The 22,500-nt window shown below is 42.3% G+C and overlaps 1 protein-coding gene across 1 annotated transcript in view; it reads right to left on the bottom strand.

Moving 5' to 3' along the window:
- epb41l3a (erythrocyte membrane protein band 4.1-like 3a) overlaps window positions 1-14,098 on the bottom strand; it is a 25,611-nt gene extending 11,513 nt beyond the window's left edge. Inside the window, exons 1-13 of the mRNA XM_073488274.1 lie at window positions 14,030-14,098; window positions 13,770-13,949; window positions 12,711-12,815; window positions 12,596-12,638; window positions 12,370-12,445; window positions 12,150-12,271; window positions 10,048-10,144; window positions 8,324-8,411; window positions 6,000-6,044; window positions 4,754-4,906; window positions 4,005-4,102; window positions 2,501-2,676; window positions 1,780-1,857 (exon numbers count right to left, since the gene is read on the bottom strand). Of these exons, the coding sequence (XP_073344375.1) occupies window positions 1,780-1,857; window positions 2,501-2,676; window positions 4,005-4,102; window positions 4,754-4,906; window positions 6,000-6,044; window positions 8,324-8,411; window positions 10,048-10,144; window positions 12,150-12,271; window positions 12,370-12,445; window positions 12,596-12,638; window positions 12,711-12,815; window positions 13,770-13,949; window positions 14,030-14,098 (1,330 nt within the window). The remainder of the gene's footprint in view (window positions 1-1,779; window positions 1,858-2,500; window positions 2,677-4,004; window positions 4,103-4,753; window positions 4,907-5,999; window positions 6,045-8,323; window positions 8,412-10,047; window positions 10,145-12,149; window positions 12,272-12,369; window positions 12,446-12,595; window positions 12,639-12,710; window positions 12,816-13,769; window positions 13,950-14,029) is intronic.
- Between the last annotated feature and the right edge of the window lie 8,402 nt (window positions 14,099-22,500).

The raw sequence follows: 22,500 nt of genomic DNA on the forward strand, positions 1-22,500 counted from the left end.
CCTGTTATTATCAAGCATCACAAAGCTAACAAAGCTAACATTGCTAACAATGCTAGCAATATTCACAGAGATGACAAAGTTCATAATTCTAACAATGCTAATTATGCTAAGATGCTAATAAAGCTAATTAAATAGTCAGACCTCCTTCCTGTCGAGTTCACAGAAAGAGGTGGAGCTTAATCAGGACATGGACATCAGGGGGCGGGGCCTAGATATTTGTGTTGTCCGTATTTAATGATGAGTGGTACCTACTGCTGGACGAGACAGAAAACACCAGGGCCCATACTCAGAAAGTGTCCTGGGACCAAGAGTTGCTCCAAGTTAACACTAAATCCTTGTAAACAAAAAGTTCTTCACAAAGCATCTCAGCTCTTAAGGGAGCCCCTCCGATGTAAATCTGTTAGGAGTAGGGAGGAGGACTTTTAAGAGCCTGAGGAGTATTTTAATCAGAGGAGGGGTGGAAAGACAAAGTTGAAATCTTCTTTAGAGTCTTACAAGTTCAACAGATGTTGAATACATCAAATAATATTCATTATTACACCACGTCTGAATAGAGACTAACTTCTATGATTAGGATCTATTTCAATATCAATTTCCTACCAATTATCACTAAGAGAACATTCTAGGTGCTGTATCATAGTCAACTGGACATGTTTCAGTTTGTTGAAATGTTTCACCTCTTATCCAAGAGGCTCCTTCACTTCTAACTAACTGGAGGAGCTGCAGGCTTTAAACTCTGTGTGGGAGTGTCCCTGCAGAGTGTGGGAGTGCCCATACAGAGTCCTTATGGACACGGGTGACCTCTGAGTGGTACAACTGTACTACAGCAACACTACAACTGCACTACAGTGATACTACAACTGTACTACAGCGATACTACAACTGTACTACAGTGATACTACAACTGTACTAGAGCAACACTACAACTGTACTACAGTAACACTACAACTGTACTACAGTAACACTACAACAACCATTGTTAACAACCATTCACACCTGGGCTCACCTAGCCCTAGCAACCCACATGAAGGCCTGTTGGGTCAACGACCCACAAGTGGCTCTAATGACTCTGAAACTAAGAGCGCACGTGTCCGTAACGACTCTATACGGACACTCCCATACATAGTTTAAAAGCCTGCAGCTCCTCCAGTTAGCTAGAACTGAAGAGGCCTCTTGGATGAGAGGTGAAATGTCTTCAACAAACTGAAAATTCCAGTTGACTACGATACAGCACTTAGAATCACCATGACCTGGATGACTGAGAACCTTCATCAACACTAAGAGTACATTTTATTTCATTTTTGGATCAATAAATCTCAGCTTTTAAAAGAATGTGTCACACCTAGTAACAGACTCAACCACACCTCCTTACTAAAAAGCTTCTGTCTCTTCCTGCTCAGAATTGTTCTGAGAAGTTTCCTAAATCACTGTGAAGCTTGGACTTCTTGTTAGAAGTTCAGAGCTCTGATAGGATGTTTGTGAATACGAGCTCAGGTCTGTGAGGTCCTAATTTACACACCTGATCATGCTATTGATGACAGGACGGAGCTCTGACTACATGATCACATTAACAAAAACAGAAGAGCAGATTGGACAAAAATTGAAACAGCCAATCCCAGGTGTGTCTGAATGAAGCAGGTCCCCTCCAACCAATCAGGACACAGCATTGCCTGACAAGCTGAATGAAGTGCAGCATTCAGAACTGTGTCCAATCACACCGCAGTACTACAACAGTACTACTGCAGTCCGTAGCAGTGTTTCGGCAGTAATGAGCTCTACCTGTGTGTGTGCCACCATTGGCTTTAGGAGACGCTGTGATGGCTGGAGAGCCAATCAGAGAGGACGTGGCCCTCGAAGCTGAGGACCAATCAAAAACTGTGGTCACCAACAAGTACACGGAAGAAGTGACATCACAGAGTAACTCTCCTACTGCTACCACTGGGACCAGTAGTACTAGTACTACGGAGACCAGAACTATGACTACTGAGACCAGAACTCGACTACTGGGACCAGAACTACAACTACGGAGACCAGAACTATGAATACTGAGAGCAGAACTGTGACTATGGATAACAAAAACTGCGACTACTCAGACCAGAACTACAACTACGGAGACCAGAACTACGACTACTGGGACTAGAATTACAACTACTTGGACCAGAACTGCAATTACTTTATCCAGAAATGCACTACTGGGACCAGAGCTACAACTACTGAGTCCAAAAATACAACTGCTGGGATGAGAACTACAATTACTGAGACCAGAACTACCACTACTGGGACTAGATCTACAGCTACTGGGACCAGAACTACGACCACTGAGACCAGAACTACAACTAGTGGGACCAGAACAATGACTGAGACTAGAACTACCACTAAAAAAAAACACTACTAATACAGAGAATACTTTTATTTTTGGGATCATGACAACAAATACTGCCAACAGGACTACCTGTACTACTGATACTGGGCCCAGTACTAGCATGATCATAATGAGTACCTCCATCCAGGCTGCGGCTCATCAAGTTCCTTTTGCTGATGCATCGTGGGAAATGCGGCGCAGGTCTGGAGATCTGAGCGCTGGCTCGACGACTCTGAATCTGAGTTCGACCGCTGTAACGAAACTTTGAACCCAGAGAAAGCAACTTCTTAGGAGTCTCCTCTGGAGACATCAGCCTGAGAGACAGACAGGGAGAGAGACAGACATCACATCATGACCTCAAACACATCACATCATGACCTCACATCATGACCTCAGACACATTACATCATGACCTCACATCATGACCTCAAACACATCACATCATGACCTCACATCATGACCTCAAACACATCACATCATGACCTCAGACACATCACATCATGACCTCAGACACATCACATCATGACCTCACATCATGACCTCACATCATGACCTCACATCATGACCTCACATCATGACCTCAGACACATCACATCATGACCTCAGACACATCACATCATGACCTCAGACACATCACATCATGACCTCAGACACATCATATCATGACCTCAGACACATCACATCATGACCTCAGACACATCACATCATGACCTCACATCATGACCTCAGACACATCACATCATGACCTCACATCATGACCTCATGACCTCACATCATGACCTCAGACACATCACATCATGACCTCAGACACATCACATCATGACCTCACATCATGACCTCAGACACATCACATCATGACCTCAGACACATCACATCATGACCTCAGACACATCACATCATGACCTCACATCCTGACCTCAGACACATCACATCATGACCTCAGACACATCACATCATGACCTCAGACACATCACATCATGACCTCACATCATGACCTCACATCATGACCTCAGACACATCACATCATGACCTCAGACACATCACATCATGACCTCAGACACATCACATCATGACCTCACATCATGACCTCACATCATGACCTCACATCATGACCTCAGACACATCACATCATGACCTAAGACACATCACATCATGACCTCACATCATGACCTCAAACACATCACATCATGACCTCAGACACATCACATCATGACCTCAGACACATCACATCATGACCTCAGACACATCACATCATGACCTCACATCATGACCTCAAACACATCACATCATGACCTCAGACACATCACATCATGACCTCAGACACATCACATCATGACCTCAGACACATCACATCATGACCTCAAACACATCACATCATGACCTCAGACACATCACATCATGACCTCAGACACATCACATCATGACCTCAGACACATCACATCATGACCTCAAACACATCACATCATGACCTCAGACACATCACATCATGACCTCACATCATGACCTCAAACACATCACATCATGACCTCAGACACATCACATCATGACCTCAGACACATCACATCATGACCTCAGACACATCACATCATGACCTCAGACACATCACATCATGACCTCAGACACATCACAGACTCACACTGACCTGAAGAAGGAGTGATGCTCCACACAGACTTTCCACAGTCGTTTTGCTGCTCTGTGGTTCAGCAGCTTGAAACCAATGGTAGACTCAAACTGGTCAAACTGGAGACAAACAGTGAGACTTGATTGACTATGATTGCTTCACACCATGATTGTACACTTCCGTATGTATACAGTCCGTTGGTTGCGATATGCACCTAGCTGGTTTGTGATCAGCCAGTTTACACAAAGAAGCACATGAAACATACTCAAGACCGCCTTTTCAAGCGGGCTCAGGCGGGTTAGCAAATTGTACCCGAGAATGGTACACTTGTGTTCACACTGATCAAACAAACTGGACTTTGGGGTCAGGTGTACACAGACCTAGGCTGGAGTCTCTGATGGACATGGGCAGTCAGATCAGATATTGTTTAATGATGTTTTGGCTATTAGTGAAAAGTTTCTCTGATCAGCTGAGTTACATACGAATCATGAAAGTCAATTTTTTCTTTCTAGAGGTTGAATCTAATGATGGAGATGTTTGTTGAACACTGGTTCAGAGGAAGATATCTACAGTCTTCAGATGATTTTGGTCACTCTGATCTTTAAGTTCGTTACATTCAGAGGAACAGGCAGTTTAATCTGAGTAACAACAAACACACAGAGTGGCAGCAGTTAAGTAGATCTTAACATCCAATGATAAATTATATAGTCAGGACTCTGAAGTCCATGTCTGAACTCTTCTTCTGTGGTGTTGAGGTGTTGGCGCCTCACCTCTCCAGGTCGGATCTTGATGTAGAAGTTGTTTCTTTTGTACGAGATCTTCAGGATCTTTGGCCAGGAGAATCTGTTGATCCTCAGTCTGTCTCTGTAGACCAGCAGACCACTACTGCACACACCCAGCATGATGGCCACACCCTCCGAGTCCTATGTACACACACACACACACACACACACACACACACACACACACACACACACACACACACACATCATGGATTCATGAATGACTTAAATGGAACAAGTGGTTTCAGTTTATATTTGACGTTGCACCGAGGGCTCTTCTCTCTATTTCAGTGAGTTTAGTTCCTTCCTGGACTCATTCTTATGTTGTTCTACCTCATTGATTAATCCAATGTTACAGACTGAAATCCTGGTGAAATATAACTTTGGTCTGTGGTCACGAGCAGGAGGGGACAGGAAACGGCAGTTGTAAGGATAGGTTGCCTGTGTGCTAACAGCAGCCGTCCACAGAGCTGTTAAATACGCAGTGTTTTATCAGGCAGTTGTCAGATTGCAGTCAATCAGCCTCCTGCTGCTGTTAGTTTTATTCATCTCCATTGATAAAACGAGAATATCAACAAACAATATTTCCTGAATGAGAGATCATCCCTGCTCTCTGATTGGCTGGACATTTGAGAGCCTCATCAAACGTGTGTGTGTGTGTGACTGCAGAAGGATGAAACAGCAGCTGACTGCTGGTGTTTCTGTCTGAGCTTCAGTAAAATGAAACATTTAAAGTAGCTTCAAGTCAAGAATCAACAGAGTCTGTTCAGAATGAATCAGATCTCTTCCTGTTGTTCACAGCTCAGCTCTCTGGAAACAACCCGAGTCTCATATAGTCTCATTTAGACACTTGTTAGCTACTGCTAACCGTTTTTAACACACAGAAGAGCTTTATAATTAAACTGTGGGACATTTAATGATGAATAAAACGTGTAAATATGTTCAGCCTGTGGTAACCACACACCTTATTTCACACGTTTAACTGAAAACACAGTCAACAGACTCACAGACTTTGAGATGAGGGGACAGGAAGTGCTAACATGCTAACATGCTAACTGATTTCTGGTTTTAGGACTCATTACTACGCCACATGTTCAAAGCTCTGTATGAAAGTCTGTGGCTATAATATTTAATATAATAATAATGGGGACAGTCCGAGACGATAAACTCAACGATGACATGAAGATGTTTGTATGAACACAAACACATCTGCACACGCAGGAAACTGTCTTACCTCTGACTTAGCTGAAGGCAAGCAATCAAAGCGGCTTCCTACCATCTACTCCATTCAGACAGACAGGCAAACAGACAGACAGGTAAACAGACAGACAGACAAAACAAAAAGATAAAGAAGAAGAAGAGCTGCTCTAAATTTACTACGACACTCAAAGATAGCAAACAGTACTATTACACTGACAGACAGACAGGCAGACAGACAGACAGACAGGTCAGACAGACAGGTCAGACAGACAGACCGACAGGTCAGACAGACAGACAGACAGACAGACAGACAGACAGACAGACAGGTTCTATCACTGGTTCAAAGTGTTTTCTGATGTTAAAAACACAGAATCATTTGTCGACCTGTCTGCCTGTCTGTCTGTCTGCCTGTCTGTCTGACCTGTCCATCTGTCTGACCTGTCCATCTGTCTGTCTGTCTCAACACTGATGGCTTCAGTAAAGTGCAGTGTGTGTTGAACAGTCAGCTGCAGGTCGTCACTGTGAGCGTTGATAAGTCGTCACACAGTTATAAAAGTGACAGTATGCTGGTGTGAAATGATGATGGGAGTGTAGAGAAGGTAGAGGAGGAAGAGGAGGAAGAGTAAGGAGCTCCGGCGTGTTTGTGTTCAGTCTCTGAGGAAGTTGACTATCAAGTAGAGATGTGTGGTGACATTGGAGCAGCTAACCCTCGCATAGCAGCTGCTGCCATCAGTATGTGAATGTGACAAGTGTTGTAAAGCTTTGAGCGATCTGTAGACTGTAGACACATCTATTTACACAGAGTCCACCTCCCCTGGTCCAGCTGTGGTCCTGCTCTCTGTCAGCACCGATGATGTAAACACAGAGTCCACCTCCCCTGGTCCAGCTGTAGTCCTGCTCTCTGTCAGCCAGGAACACGGTCTGCTTATCAGTGCAACAGCTTGATCTGAGATGTTTTGGTGGAGACAGGTATTTGTAAAGGTGCTGACACGACAGTCTCTGATCTACTGTTTGTCTGTGACCAGATATTAGCCAGGAGCAGCCTTATATCCAAGCTGGACTAGCATGACTCTTGACTCTCTTCCTCCCCGGGGCAGTCCAGCTGCTCAGGTTGGATGGCTGAAAGATGCTGTGGACAATGATCTTCTCAAAGTGCACTGATCTTCATCCAAAACTCCTGCAGATCTGCACCTGTTTAGTTAGTTAGTTAGTCCCTCAGTCTTTATACCTGACCAGTAACTCACCTTTAATTGGATCTGCCTGTTTGATTTTGTACCTCTGATCCGTCTGCCTGTATTTTACCTGCCTCAGATCTTTTGATCCCGTCTCCACTGACTTCCACCTGTTGTCCAGCTGGATCAGTAAATAAAGTCAGCTTTCATCGAACTGCTTTGATTTCATTACAAAGCAGAACAAACACTGGATGTCTTTTGAGTTAGTTTGTAGAATTTAAACTAGGCATTTTAAATCCCTCCAATATATCAATAAGTTTTGTGATTAAATCTGTGATCAGTGCGATCTGATCGCTGTGGATCCTGTCAGACCTGCTGCTGATTCACATCTGAGCGACAGTCTGTCTGTTACTGAGAGACTGAATCAATGGAAAACAGCCATGATGGAAAAATCATTAATGTCACCCTGAACACACACACACACACACACACACACACACACACACACAAAGATGATTAATGATGGACAGGAAGTGGGTCACGTATTGGTGACTGACCAGAAAGCAGAACATCAGCTGCACTGATACTCTCAGTGTGCTCTGTGTAGTTTACATTATATATAATAATTAAAATAAATGTGTAAAGATATAAATAAAACATGTGTAACATCATTTGATAGCAAACAAGATGAAAACTTTAAAAGCTGTTTGACAGAAAATTAAAACTGTATCAAAAGAATTTATCAATGTAAAATCAATTGCATGTGTCCAGTTTTCAGAAATATATTTAACATATTGTCCAGAAGAGAACCACAGGGCAGAACTGTTCTGCTCAGAACATACAGACACTGTTTGTTTCTTTAACGCAGTGCTAACAATGCTAACAATGCTACAGACACAGTACAGAGGTGAAGACCTCCAGCAACAAACTACAAACTCAAATGTGGCCGAAGCAACAACCAACTGAAAGAAGAAACCCTGTTAACACAAAAGTTCTGACTTATAAAACAACACACAGAACCAGAAGAGAGACGTGATACAGCAGGCGCTGTTCCTCCATCACAGAAGTAAAGACCAACTAAACTTTTCTACCTTATATTTCATTGTATGTTTTTATAGGAGCTGTGTGAAGGAAGTAGCCACCTGTTCACCTGCAGGCTGAAGCTTTATGCTCGGTGTGTGTTTACCTTTGCGTGATGAAGGTCGACTCCATACATGGAAAGCTTTTTCACATTTTCCAGGAAGTGCATCTCTGCTTCAGCTGGTGTCATTCCTCTAAACACACAATCACATGTTGAGTACGTTAGTTTCACCTCCAACAACATTTAATGTTTTATTTAACGTTTATAAACAGACCCTGTATGTTTTCTATCTAACGTTTATAAACAGAACCTGTATGTTTTCTATTTAACGTTTATAAACAGAACCTGTATGTTTTCTAACGTTTTTAAACAGAACCTGTATGTTTTCTATCTAACGTTTATAAACAGAACCTGTATGTTTTCTATCTAACGTTTATAAACAGAACCTGTATGTTTTCTATTTAACGTTTATAAACAGAACCTGTATGTTTTCTATCTAACGTTTTTAAACAGAACCTGTATGTTTTCTATCTAACGTTTATAAACAGAACCTGTATGTTTTCTATTTAACGTTTATAAACAGAACCTGTATGTTTTCTAACGTTTATAAACAGAACCTGTATGTTTTCTAACGTTTTTAAACAGAACCTGTATGTTTTCTATCTAACGTTTATAAACAGAACCTGTATGTTTTCTAACGTTTATAAACAGAACCTGTATGTTTTCTATTTAACGTTTATAAACAGAACCTGTATGTTTTTTATTTAACGTTTATAAACAGAACCTGTATGTTTTCTATCTAACGTTTATAAACAGAACCTGTATGTTTTCTATCTAACGTTTATAAACAGAACCTGTATGTTTTCTAAGGTTTTTAAACAGAACCTGTATGTTTTCTATTTAACGTTTATAAACAGAACCTGTATGTTTTCTATTTAACGTTTATAAACAGAACCTGTATGTTTTCTAACGTTTATAAACAGAACCTGTATGTTTTCTATTTAACGTTTATAAACAGAACCTGTATGTTTTCTATTTAACGTTTATAAACAGAACCTGTATGTTTTCTATCTAACGTTTATAAACAGAACCTGTATGTTTTCTATCTAACGTTTATAAACAGAACCTGTATGTTTTCTAAGGTTTTTAAACAGAACCTGTATGTTTTCTATTTAACGTTTATAAACAGAACCTGTATGTTTTCTAACGTTTATAAACAGAACCTGTATGTTTTCTATTTAACGTTTATAAACAGAACCTGTATGTTTTCTAACGTTTTTAAACAGAACCTGTATGTTTTCTAACGTTTATAAACAGAACCTGTATGTTTTCTAACGTTTATAAACAGAACCTGTATGTTTTCTATTTAACGTTTATAAACAGAACCTGTATGTTTTCTATTTAACGTTTATAAACAGAACCTGTATGTTTTCTAACGTTTTTAAACAGAACCTGTATGTTTTCTATTTAACGTTTATAAACAGAACCTGTATGTTTTCTATTTAACGTTTATAAACAGAACCTGTATGTTTTCTATTTAACGTTTATAAACGGAACCTGTATGTTTTCTATTTAACGTTTATAAACAGAACCTGTATGTTTTCTATCTAACGTTTATAAACAGAACCTGTATGTTTTCTAACGTTTTTAAACAGAACCTGTATGTTTTCTATTTAACGTTTATAAACAGAACCTGTATGTTTTCTATTTAACGTTTATAAACAGAACCTGTATGTTTTCTAACGTTTTTAAACAGAACCTGTATGTTTTCTATTTAACGTTTATAAACAGAACCTGTATGTTTTCTATTTAACGTTTATAAACAGAACCTGTATGTTTTGTGAAGCTCCATGATCTTCTCCTCCATTTCTTTTGTTTGGTTCGGGGCGAAACAGAGTTCACTGACGTAGTCTGAACCACACTCATCTGAGAGAGAGACAGACAGACAGGTGGTCAGAGACAGACAGACAGGTGGTGAGAGGCAGACAGGTGGTCAGACGCAGACAGACAGGTGGTCAGAGACAGACAGGTGGTCAGAGACAGACAGACAGGTGGTCAGAGGCAGACAGGTGGTCAGAGACAGACAGACAGGTGGTCAGAGACAGACAGACAGGTGGTGAGAGGCAGACAGGTGGTCAGAGGCAGACAGACAGGTGGTCAGAGGCAGACAGGTGGTCAGAGACAGACAGACAGGTGGTCAGAGGCAGACAGACAGGTGTTGAGAGGCAGACAGGTGGTCAGAGACAGACAGGTGGTCAGAGACAGACAGACAGGTGGTGAGAGGCAGACAGGTGGTCAGACGCAGACAGACAGGTGGTCAGAGACAGACAGGTGGTCAGAGACAGACAGACAGGTGGTCAGAGGCAGACAGGTGGTCAGAGACAGACAGACAGGTGGTCAGAGGCAGACAGACAGGTGGTCAGAGGCAGACAGACAGGTGGTCAGAGACAGACAGACAGGTGGTCAGAGGCAGACAGACAGGTGTTGAGAGGCAGACAGGTGGTCAGAGACAGACAGGTGGTCAGAGACAGACAGACAGGTGGTGAGAGGCAGACAGGTGGTCAGAGACAGACAGACAGGTGGTCAGAGGCAGACAGACAGGTGGTCAGAGGCAGACAGGTGGGCAGAGACAGACAGACAGGTGGTCAGAGACAGACAGACAGGTGGTCAGAGACAGACAGACAGGTGGTCAGAGGCAGACAGACAGGTGGTCAGAGGCAGACAGGTGGTCAGAGACAGACAGACAGGTGGTCAGAGAGAGAGACAGCAGTTAAGTACAATAATACAATACAGGGGGGTAAAACAAGTCAGAGAAAGATTCTGTGGGGTTCTGTAGAGTACTGCTGGGTAATGTATGATTCTGCATGGTACTGCAGGGTATTGCAGGGCTCTGTGTGGTTCTCTAGGGCAGTGGTTTTCAAAAAGGGGGCCACAGCCCCCTGGGGGGCCGCCAGGGGGCACTAGGGGGGCCTCAGAAAATTGGAGGGAAGATAAAAAAAATGCAAGAAAATATATATATATTTTATTTTATTTTTTAATAACCATTTGTCCTGAACCGTACAACACGTAAACTGCCGTAATCGGCGGATTCTCAAGTTCAGCTGCAAGTTCGCCATGACGACGTATTAATCTGTGTAGACCTGGCGGTTGTTATCAAGCTGCTCTGCTCCTCAAGCTAGCGTGTAGCTAGCTAGCGCAAAATGGACAGGTTTTTTATTCAGTAAACTTCAAAACTTCAAAAGTTTATTATTCAGTGGGAATATACAGTGCTGAAAAGATGTTCGTTAATAATTTTCTTAAGCTAAACAAATGTAATAATTATTGAATAGTGAATAAAAGTAAGAAAATACATTCTAAAAGTTGATGTTTCTTTACATATTTTGTAGCATTGTCTGTGGGTTTGGGGGTCCCCGGCCAGAAGCTAATGCTGTTTGGGGGGCCTTGGCATGGAAAAGTTTGGGAACCCCTGCTCTAGGGTACTGCAGGGCTCTGTATGGTTCTCTGGGGTACTGCAGGGCTCTGTATGGTTCTGTAGGGTACTGCAGGGCTCTGTATGGTTCTGTAGGGTACTGCAGGGCTCTGTATGGTTCTGTAGGGGACAGCAGGGCTCTGTATGGTTCTGTAGGGTACTGCAGGGCTCTGTATGGTTCTCTAGGGTACTGCAGGGCTCTGTATGGTTCTGTAGGGTACTGCAGGGCTCTGTATGGTTCTCTAGGGTACTGCAGGGCTCTGTATGGTTCTGTAGGGTACTGCAGGGCTCTGTATGGTTCTGTAGGGGACAGCAGGGCTCTGTATGGTTCTGTAGGGTACTGCAGGGCTCTGTATGGTTCTGTAGGGGACAGCAGGGCTCTGTATGGTTCTGTAGGGGGCGGCAGGGTTCTGTGGGGATCGGTCGGGTTATATGTGGTATTAGTGCAGAGCAGTACAGTACCGGGATCGTAGTCTCCGAGCTCTGATTGGACGGTGTAGGAGCCGAGGACGGTGTGAGTCGCAAATGAACATGGAAGACGACCAGAAACTATATCCTGTCTGAGCTGGAGACACAGGAAGTACCTGCAGACAGACAGACAGACAGACAGACAGACATCACCTGTCTCAGATGAACCAACGTGTTACAGTGTTGAGCTGGATGGACAGGTGAGTGAGTCTACCTGGTGATGTCCTCTGACAGCTGGGTGGGATCAGGAGGGTAAAACTTGATGTTAAAGGAGAAATTCCAGGGAACACCTGCCAGACAGAGACGAGGGGATCAGTCAACACATTTAACCTGAACCAACCAGTTAGAGTCTTTTCTACTGGATCAGCTGCCAAAACTGACCAATCAGGATCAAACGTATGATGCCCCTCCCCCAAGAAGGAAGGGGCGGAGCTACTGACCTCTGACCTGCTTCTTCATCTCCTTCGCTGGATCCAACCAGTTCTACAAGACAAAAGGCAGGGTCAGACAGACAGACAGGCAAACAGGCAGACAGGTAAACAGACAGACAGGTACCTTGTTGTTATCGGCGTCTCTGAAGGACAGAGCGAAGTAGTCTCTCTCCAGCAGGTTGACGTGGTCACAAACTTTCTCAAAGAGCTGAAGACCACGAGACCGTTTCTACACATGAGACAGGACAGAGTTCATATTTGATCATGTTCTCATTTGTCTCACCTGTCCCACCTGTCTCACCTGTCCCACCTGTCTCACCTGTCTCCACCTGCCCTATCTGTCTCCGCCTGTCCCACCTGTCTCACCTGGCTCAACCTGTCTCACCCGTCTGTGAGGGAAATTCTCTAAAGTCCCTTTTATTATTCTGATGTTATTCTTGCATATGAAACTTAACGAATATAGAAGATGTGTGAAGAGTGAAGACTGTCTGTGGCTCCTGCAGGGTCACATGAGTTCATCCTGAGGAGGGGCTGTGTGTGACCTCTTGTGTGACCTCTTGTGTGTGACCTCTTGTGTGACCTCTTGTGTGTGACCTCTTGTGTGTGACCTCTTGTGTGACCTCTTGTGTGACCTCTTGTGTGTGACCTCTTGTGTGTGACCTCTTGTGTGACCTCTTGTGTGTGACCTCTTGTGTGACCTCTTGTGTGTGACCTCTTGTGTGACCTCTTGTGTGACCTCTTGTGTGTGACCTCTTGTGTGACCTCTTGTGTGTGACCTCTTGTGTGACCTCTTGTGTGACCTCTTGTGTGACCTTTTGTGTGTGACCTGATGTACGTGTATGTTAAATGTTGTGTGTTGCTTCAGTCTGAGGACAGACTCTCTTCACTCGTCTGTGTGCTGCTGATGTTTCACTTTTTGTTTGCAGCAATAAAAAACTTCTAGAAAAGAAATATTGTGTTGAACTTGACCAACTCTCATCTGCACTAGACAAGTGACTGGTTTTCAGTTGCCACAACATGTCCCACCTGTCTCACATGTTTCCATATGTCCTATGTGTCCCACCTGTCTCACATGTTTCCATATGTCCTGCCCTTCCCACCTGTCCTACCTGTCCCACCTGTCTCAATCTCTCCCACTTGTCCCACCTGTCTGACCTGTCTCCACCTGTCCCACCTGTCTCACCTCCACAGTGCAGGTGAACAGTGACCCGTCCAGCAGGGTCACTTTGGTCTGCATCGTCCTGAAGCTCAGCGGGTTTCTTGCTGGAGAGCGAGCGATCCGACTGTTCGATGACAGGTGACTTGACGAGTCGTCAGCCAATGAGCTCTGAGGTTGGCTCTGGGACGGCCCACCCTCCCCTCCCTGTGGACACAGGAAATGATGTCACATTTCACGTCCCTGTTTAAAATCATTATTTATTGTTCAGTGTTTTGTTTTTTTACCTGTTTAGGTGTGGAGTGGGCGGCGGCTTCAGGGAAAGACTCCTGTGGCTCACCTGCCTCTGTTGTCATGGTGATTCACCTGAGAGACATTAACAACTGTTACCATGGAGATTAATAGTAATAACACTCTGGAGTTGGAGAGCACACAGAGCTGGAAGCTGATTGGCTGTCAGGGACATGGTGCATTCATGTGTAGTCAGAAAACAGGAAACACACTCCAGAGCAAAGGTTGTTCTGATTGAATGAGTTGAGCTAGAAAGGTGAAAAAACACCTGAGTAACCTGAATGTGAAGGAGTCTGTAATGTTAATTACACTGTATATATAGATGTGATATATTCTTATTCTATTTTTATTATTCTTGATAATTTATAGTTTTTATTTTTCTGCTTATTTTTTAAGACTTTTGAATGGGAGCAGCTGTAACGCAAACAATTTCTCCTCAGGGATCAATAAAGTATTTCTGATTCTGATTCTGATAATCATTAACTTGGGTTAGTTATCTCAGTAAATATGTACCAATGTACATAAATGTCCAGAACAGAAGTCTGAACTATGGACATGACATTATAGAACTTATGATGAATGTGTAGAACAATTATTTTCTTAAATGTTACTTGAATCCTGTTGGCCAGAAATAATATAATAATAATAATAATTATTAATAGTAATAATAATAGGGGAGAAAGACAAGGACTGTGAGACAATCTACTGTAATCTGATTAATGGATAATAATATAACAACAATAATAACAATAATAATAATGTAACTTTAAACAACAAATCTCTGTCTGGCTGTTATTCTCATATCTCATGAAACGTTTATCTGATCTACTTCACATCTGACAGGTTTGTTGTTGAGTCCACAAAGACGTGCAACGCTTGAAATATTCATACATTTTTAATAAACAGCAGACAGCTGCTCTAAGATGCCTCTCTAATCAGCGACACAGCTAACAGAGCGGCACAGCTAACAGAGTGACACAGCTAACAGAGCAGCACAGCTAACAGAGCGATACAGCTAACAGAGCAACACAGCTAACAGAGCAGCACAGCTAACAGAGCGATACAGCTAACAGAGCGGCACAGCTAACAGAGCGGCGCAGCACAGCTAACAGAGCAACACAGCTAACAGAGCAGCACAGCTAACAGAGCGATACAGCTAACAGAGCGACACAGCTAACAGAGGGGCACAGCTAACAGAGCGACACAGCTAACAAAGCGGCACAGCTAACAGAGCGGCGCGGCACAGCTAACAGAGCAACACAGCTTACAGAGCGGTGGCACAGCTAACAGAGCAACACAGCTAACAGAGCGGCGCAGCACAGCTAACAGAGCAACACAGCTTACAGAGCAACACAGCTTACAGAGCGGTGGCACAGCTAACAGAGCAACACAGCTAACAGAGCGGCGCAGCACAGCTAACAGAGCGGCACAGCTAACAGAGCAACACAGCTAACAGAGCGGCGCAGCACAGCTAACAGAGCGGCACAGCTAACAGAGCGGCGCGACACAGCTAACAGAGTGACAGCTAACAGAGCGGCGCGGCACAGCTAACAGAGTGACAGCTAACAGAGCGGCGCGGCACAGCTAACAGAGTGACACAGCTAACAGAGCGGCGCGGCACAGCTAACAGAGTGACAGCTAACAGAGTGACAGCTAACAGCGTCCAATCAAAGAGCTTCTTCTTTAACTGCTGAAACACTGAATATTAAAACGTGGAGTACAAATGTTTTGAATGAGTTTTTATTTTGGAGAAATGTTTTTAACTTTTAATCACTGTTAGTTAATTTGATTGATTTTCATATATTGATCATGTGATTGTTTTGTTGTTGTATGTTTTGTATGTTTTTTGTATGTTTTGTATGTTTTTTGTATGTTTTGTATGTTTCCTGCAGTTGTTGCTGTTTGTATGAAGCTGTTTTATAAATAAAGTTGAGGTGAGTAATATTTATATTGTTTACATATTTTACTGTCACCTTTATTATTTATTGATTTCTGATGTTTGTTGATGCGTTTTCTCAGAGATCAATAAAGTCTGATCACGTGATCTGAAACAGCTGATCAGCAAAATGAACTGTGACGTCGCAGGAGGTCATTAACATGAACTTATAAAATGACACAAACTTGTAAATAAACATTAAATTCTGTATTTTATAATTAAACGTTAATAACATAAAATTCCGTCTGAACTGAGACGTTTCTCACACAGACGAGATGCGGTCCAGTCTGCCGCGGTTCTGAGTCTTTGTCGTCCTGCAGCAGGAAACACCCCGCTGCAACACACACACACACACACACACACACACACACGCACATACACACACACACACACACTGAGCTGCAGTGTGATGAAGCAGAATGATGCCCTCTCTCTCTCTCTCTCTCTCTCTCTCTCTCTCCCCCCCCCCGCCCGATCATCGATAATAAACTGATGATCACTTCTATCGTGATCAATAACTTGCACATTAATCCATCAGCTCATCTTTACCTGTCCTCGTGCAGGACGCTCGCCCTCTTCCTCCCGGTGACGGACGTTTTTTGTTTTTTTTACTACGTCACCTCTCTCTACGACACAGCGCACGTCGACGGACGTCATGACGCACGGAGCGGAGACAGCTGTTTTTAAAATACATCGTCAATAATTTAAAGTACTGATGATGTACATGTAGTACAGATGATGTACATGTAGTACTGATGATATACATGAAGTCCTGATGATATACATGAAGTACTGATGACATACATAAAGTACTGATGATGTACATGAAGTCCTGATGATGTACATAAAGTACTGATGATGTACATGAAGTACTGATGATGTACATAAAGTACTGATGATATACATGAAGTCCTGATGATGTACATAAAGTACTGATGATGTACATAAAGTACTGATGATGTACATGTAGTACTGATGATGTACATGTAGTACTGATGATATACATGAAGTCCTGATGATATACATGAAGTACTGATGACATACATAAAGTACTGATGATGTACATGAAGTCCTGATGATGTACATAAAGTACTGATGATGTACATGAAGTACTGATGATGTACATAAAGTACTGATGATATACATGAAGTCCTGATGATGTACATAAAGTACTGATGATGTACATGAAGTACTGATGATGTACATAAAGTACTGATGATGTACATGTAGTACAGATGATGTACATGTAGTACTGATGATATACATAAAGTACTGATGATGTACATGAAGTACTGATGATGTACATAAAGTACTGATGATGTACATGAAGTACTGATGATATACATAAAGTACTGATGATATACATGAAGTACTGATGATGTACATAAAGTACTGATGATATACATGAAGTACTGATGATATACATAAAGTACTGATGATGTACATGAAGTACTGATGACATACATAAAGTACTGATGATGTACATGTAGTACAGATGATATACATGAAGTACTGATGATATACATGAAGTACTGATGACATACATAAAGTACTGATGATGTACATGTAGTACTGATGATGTACATGTAGTACTGATGATATACATGTAGTACTGATGATATACATGAAGTACTGATGATGTACATGAAGTACTGATGATGTACATGTAGTACTGATGATATACATGAAGTACTGATGATGTACATGAAGTACTGATGATATACATGAAGTACTGATGATGTACATGAAGTACTGATGATGTACATGTAGTACTGATGATGTACATGTAGTACTGATGATATACATGAAGTACTGATGATATACATGAAGTACTGATGATGTACATGAAGTACTGATGATGTACATGTAGTACTGATGATGTACATGTAGTACTGATGATATACATGAAGTACTGATGATGTACATGTAGTACTGATGATGTACATGTAGTACTGATGATGTACATGTAGTACTGATGATGTACATGTAGTACAGATGATGTATATGAAGTACTGATGATGTACATGTAGTACAGATGATGTATATGAAGTACTGATGATGTACATGTAGTACTGATGATGTACATGTAGTACTGATGATGTACATGTAGTACTGATGATATACATGAAGTACTGATGATGTACATGTAGTACTGATGATGTACATGTAGTACAGATGATGTATATGAAGTACTGATGATGTACATGTAGTACTGATGATGTACATGTAGTACTGATGATGTACATGTAGTACAGATGATGTATATGAAGTACTGATGATGTACATGTAGTACTGATGATGTACATGTAGTACTGATGATGTACATGTAGTACTGATGATGTACATGTAGTACTCTTGAACCCGCCTCATCTCAGACTTCGACAAAAACATTAAATCCATCAGAACCGCTGAGACATTTAATCAGAGCAGAGACGATGTGGACGTCCTCGTGTGGGACACTGACGAGTCTTTAAACCCTTATTTTGTGTGTGTGTGTGTGTGTGTGTGTGTGTGCGTGTGTGTGTGCGTGTGTGCGTGTGTGATACTCACCAGTGATTGATCCAGCAGAAAAAGAAGAGAAAGACATTGAGTTACTTTCAGTCTTCATGTGAATCAGATAAACTATAAATATTTGTGCTCTGACATCAGAAGAAGAAAGATGAACGACTTGTTTCTTGTTTTAATGAACTTAATAAAATGATGTGTGGGTTACGGTGGGAATATTGATTGTTGATCTGCTGTGATCAGCTCTGTGCTGGCTGCACCCAGAGGACAGCACTGCTCTGCACGGGGTGTCTTCACTTTGGTTACTGTATATGTGTATCTATATGTATATTTATATATGTGTATTTATATGCATTTGAATAAAACTACTTCCTGTTACAGATCGAGAAAATCATGTTTGTATTTTCACGCTCTCTGTGAAACACTGAACTGATCACTGTAATCAATAACTGATCAGAAGGCAGCCAGCCGCCAATCAAATCTAACCTTTTCATTTTTATGGTCAATAATATTTATTATTTCCTTTCAAACAATAAAATCTATGATTTCTTTCTTATTCTGAGACTCAAACAAACAATAATCAATAATCTGAATAAATATTTGATATTAAAGTGACATAAAATCATTTAAATTCATCTTCTTTACATTCTGACGGATCAAATATCAAACAAGTTAACAACCATCTGTAAGGCAAGTCAAATAACAACAATATATAATATTGATAATCAATAACAACATGAAATAATGTTGATAATCAATAACGTGATCAGACTGTTCATCATGTTCTTAATTAATAAATGTTTTTTCTTGTTTTTTCAATCAGTATTATCAATCATTTCATTATCAATCATTTCATTATCAATCATTTCATTATCCATTATATCAATATAATCAGTATCAATATTATCAGTTTGACTCTGGATTAAGCTGATCAATATATTTACACTGAAAACAATTGAAACCTGACACTGATCTGCAGCAGGTGGTAAAACTGAAGCAGTTATTGATCACTTGATTAACAGGTCACACTGCAGGATCATTCATTTATTATTTATTGATCATTTATTGATCATCTATGATCACAGCTTCAACTATGGAACAAGTTAAATATGAACTACAAAAAAGCAAGATAATAAAATCATGTGAAAACAAAGATGATCCGACGTATTGATCTTTAATGTTAATGATCGTTAATAATCACAGAGTGAAATCAGCTGTTTGATTTGATTCTGTGTGAAGATGAACCAACACACAACCTGTTTGTGGATGGTGTCAGTTTGACCTTTCAGGGCCTCCGTAGAGACGCTCCTGACACAAATCAAATGTTTACTACATCTAAATATCAACAACAACAACAACAACAACAACATACTTACTGTAAACAACATGTGGTGATGATGAGTATGATGACGAAGATAAAGATAAAGATGGAGGACAGATCAGACGACATGGAACAGCGACATCACTAATACACACACACACACACACACACACACACACCTGTCTGACATTAAACATGAGTGCGTGTGTTACCTGTGCAGGTGTTGAGATGATGAAGATGAAGATGATGAAGGTTAACGTCCTTTAAATGAATCCTGTAGGTCTGCCTCTCTCTCTCTCTATGTGTGTGTGTGTCCCTCGTCCGGTCTGCTGTCTGCTGGATTAGTGATCTTTACTCTGACACATCAGGCCCCGCCCACACAGATTAACCCCCCCCCCCCCCCCCCCATCACAGCTGTCAGTCTCATGATGGGGCGGGGCTTACAGCTGTCTGCAGTCACTGGGTCATGATGGGCTCCCTGCAGAGGATTGTGGGATTGCCCTCACCAGCGGAACCCCCCCCCCCAACCCACACACACACACACACACACACACACACACACACACACACACACACAGAGTCCTGAGCAGAGTTGATGTGTGACGGTTTGTCTCCCCCTGCTGGCTGCTGGTTGCTGGCTGCTGGTTGCTGGTTGCTGGTTGTTGGTTGCTGGCTGCTGGCTGTTGGCTGTTGGTTGTTGGTTGTTGGTTGTTGGTTGCTGGTTGTTGGTTGTTGGTTGTTGGTTGTTGGTTGCTGGTTGCTGGCTGCTGGTTGTTGGTTGTTGGTTGTTGGTTGCTGGCTGCTGGCTGTTGGTTGTTGGTTGTTGGTTGTTGGCTGCTGGTTGCTGGTTGCTGGCTGCTGGTTGCTGGCTGCTGGCTGCTGGCTGTTGGTTGTTGGTTGTTGGTTGTTGGCTGCTGGTTGCTGGTTGCTGGTTGCTGGCTGCTGGTTGCTGGCTGCTGGTTGCTGGTTGCTGGCTGCTGGTTGCTGGTCGCTGGCCGCTGGTTGCTGGCTGCTGGCTGCTGGTTGCTGGTTGCTGGCTGCTGGTTGCTGGCCGCTGGCCGCTGGCCGCTGGCCGCTGGCCGCTGGCCGCTGGTTGCTGGCTGCTGGTTGCTGGCTGCTGGCTGCTGGCTGCTGGTTGCTGGTTGCTGGCTGCTGGCTGCTGGTTGCTGGCTGTTGGCTGTTGGCTGTTGGTTGTTGGTTGTTGGTTGTTGGTTGTTGGTTGCTGGTTGTTGGTTGTTGGTTGTTGGTTGTTGGTTGCTGGTTGCTGGCTGCTGGCTGTTGGTTGTTGGTTGTTGGTTGTTGGCTGCTGGTTGCTGGTTGCTGGCTGCTGGCTGCTGGCTGCTGGCTGTTGGTTGTTGGTTGTTGGTTGTTGGCTGCTGGTTGCTGGTTGCTGGTTGCTGGCTGCTGGTTGCTGGCTGCTGGTTGCTGGTTGCTGGCTGCTGGTCGCTGGTCGCTGGCCGCTGGCCGCTGGCTGCTGGCTGCTGGCTGCTGGTTGCTGGCTGCTGGTTGCTGGTTGCTGGCTGCTGGCTGTTGGTTGTTGGTTGTTGGTTGTTGGTTGCTGGTCGCTGGCCGCTGGCTGCTGCATTGAGACACTGACGATGTTCAGTTCAAAGACGTTTTGATTCTTTAATTAATTAAAAGTCTAAAATAAATAAGAATTAAATCTTCTTTATTTATTAATGGCCTCTTTACATTCTGCTATTTATTTAAGGTTCAAACACATTTTCATTTTGTTGTTTGTTATTGTAAATGCTATTTTGTGTAATTGTAGTAAACCTGCAGGTTATTTATTATTGGTATTGATCCATTAACAGAACTGAACTGATTCATTATCATGACTTCATTCACTTGTAAAAGTAAAAATACTTTAAAAGAGTAAGAGTTTTAACTAATTATCATAATAACTCCAACAAAACAGAAACCTCAACACAGTACATTCCAACACATGATCAGCTTAATTCACATCGGAAAATGCCCAATGTCTCAACATAATTGTGAATCAATAAGGCAAATCAGCAAAATGGCTTCAACAGTAACCCAAACTAATCCTGACTAGCCCTGACTAACCCAAACTAATCCTGACTAGCCCTGACTAACCCAAACTAATCCTGACTAACCCAAACTTCATCTGAATGTCTGGATTATTCCACTGACAGTCTTTTTAAGTGCTTTAATTAATTAATTCATCAGATCTGAAGGAAATACTGTCCACACACTTATGGCCACATATTACAAATTCATTAATAACATATAAATCATCCGACTTTATTGTTGTTTATTTATTTATATTTATATTCGCATGGGGCATGGTCTCATTTCCACCATTTGAATTGAGTTGTCTCCTAATTCTGCCCTCTGATTGGCCGAAACAGCTGTCAGTCAATTTATGGGCGGGGCCTATGAGTTCTTATAGTTCTGAGTGTCGGCGTGTTTTTCAGTGTGAGGAGGAGGAGAGGAGGAGAAAGGAGCGAAGAAGAAGAAGAAGAAGACGAAAAAAACAAACTTCACTTTGTTTCTGACGGATTTTCTCTTTTTGGTTTATTACTCCAAGAAACGAAACTTTTGCTGCCGGAAAGACAGACAGAGAGACAGAGAGAGAGACAGGGAGACAGGCAGAGAGACAGACAGAGAGAGAGAGACAGAGAGACAGACAGACAGGCAGAGAGACAGACAGAGAGAGAGAGACAGAGAGACAGGGAGACAGG

This window comes from Pagrus major, chromosome 19, assembly GCF_040436345.1.
Source record: "Pagrus major chromosome 19, Pma_NU_1.0".
NCBI lineage: Eukaryota > Metazoa > Chordata > Actinopteri > Spariformes > Sparidae > Pagrus > Pagrus major.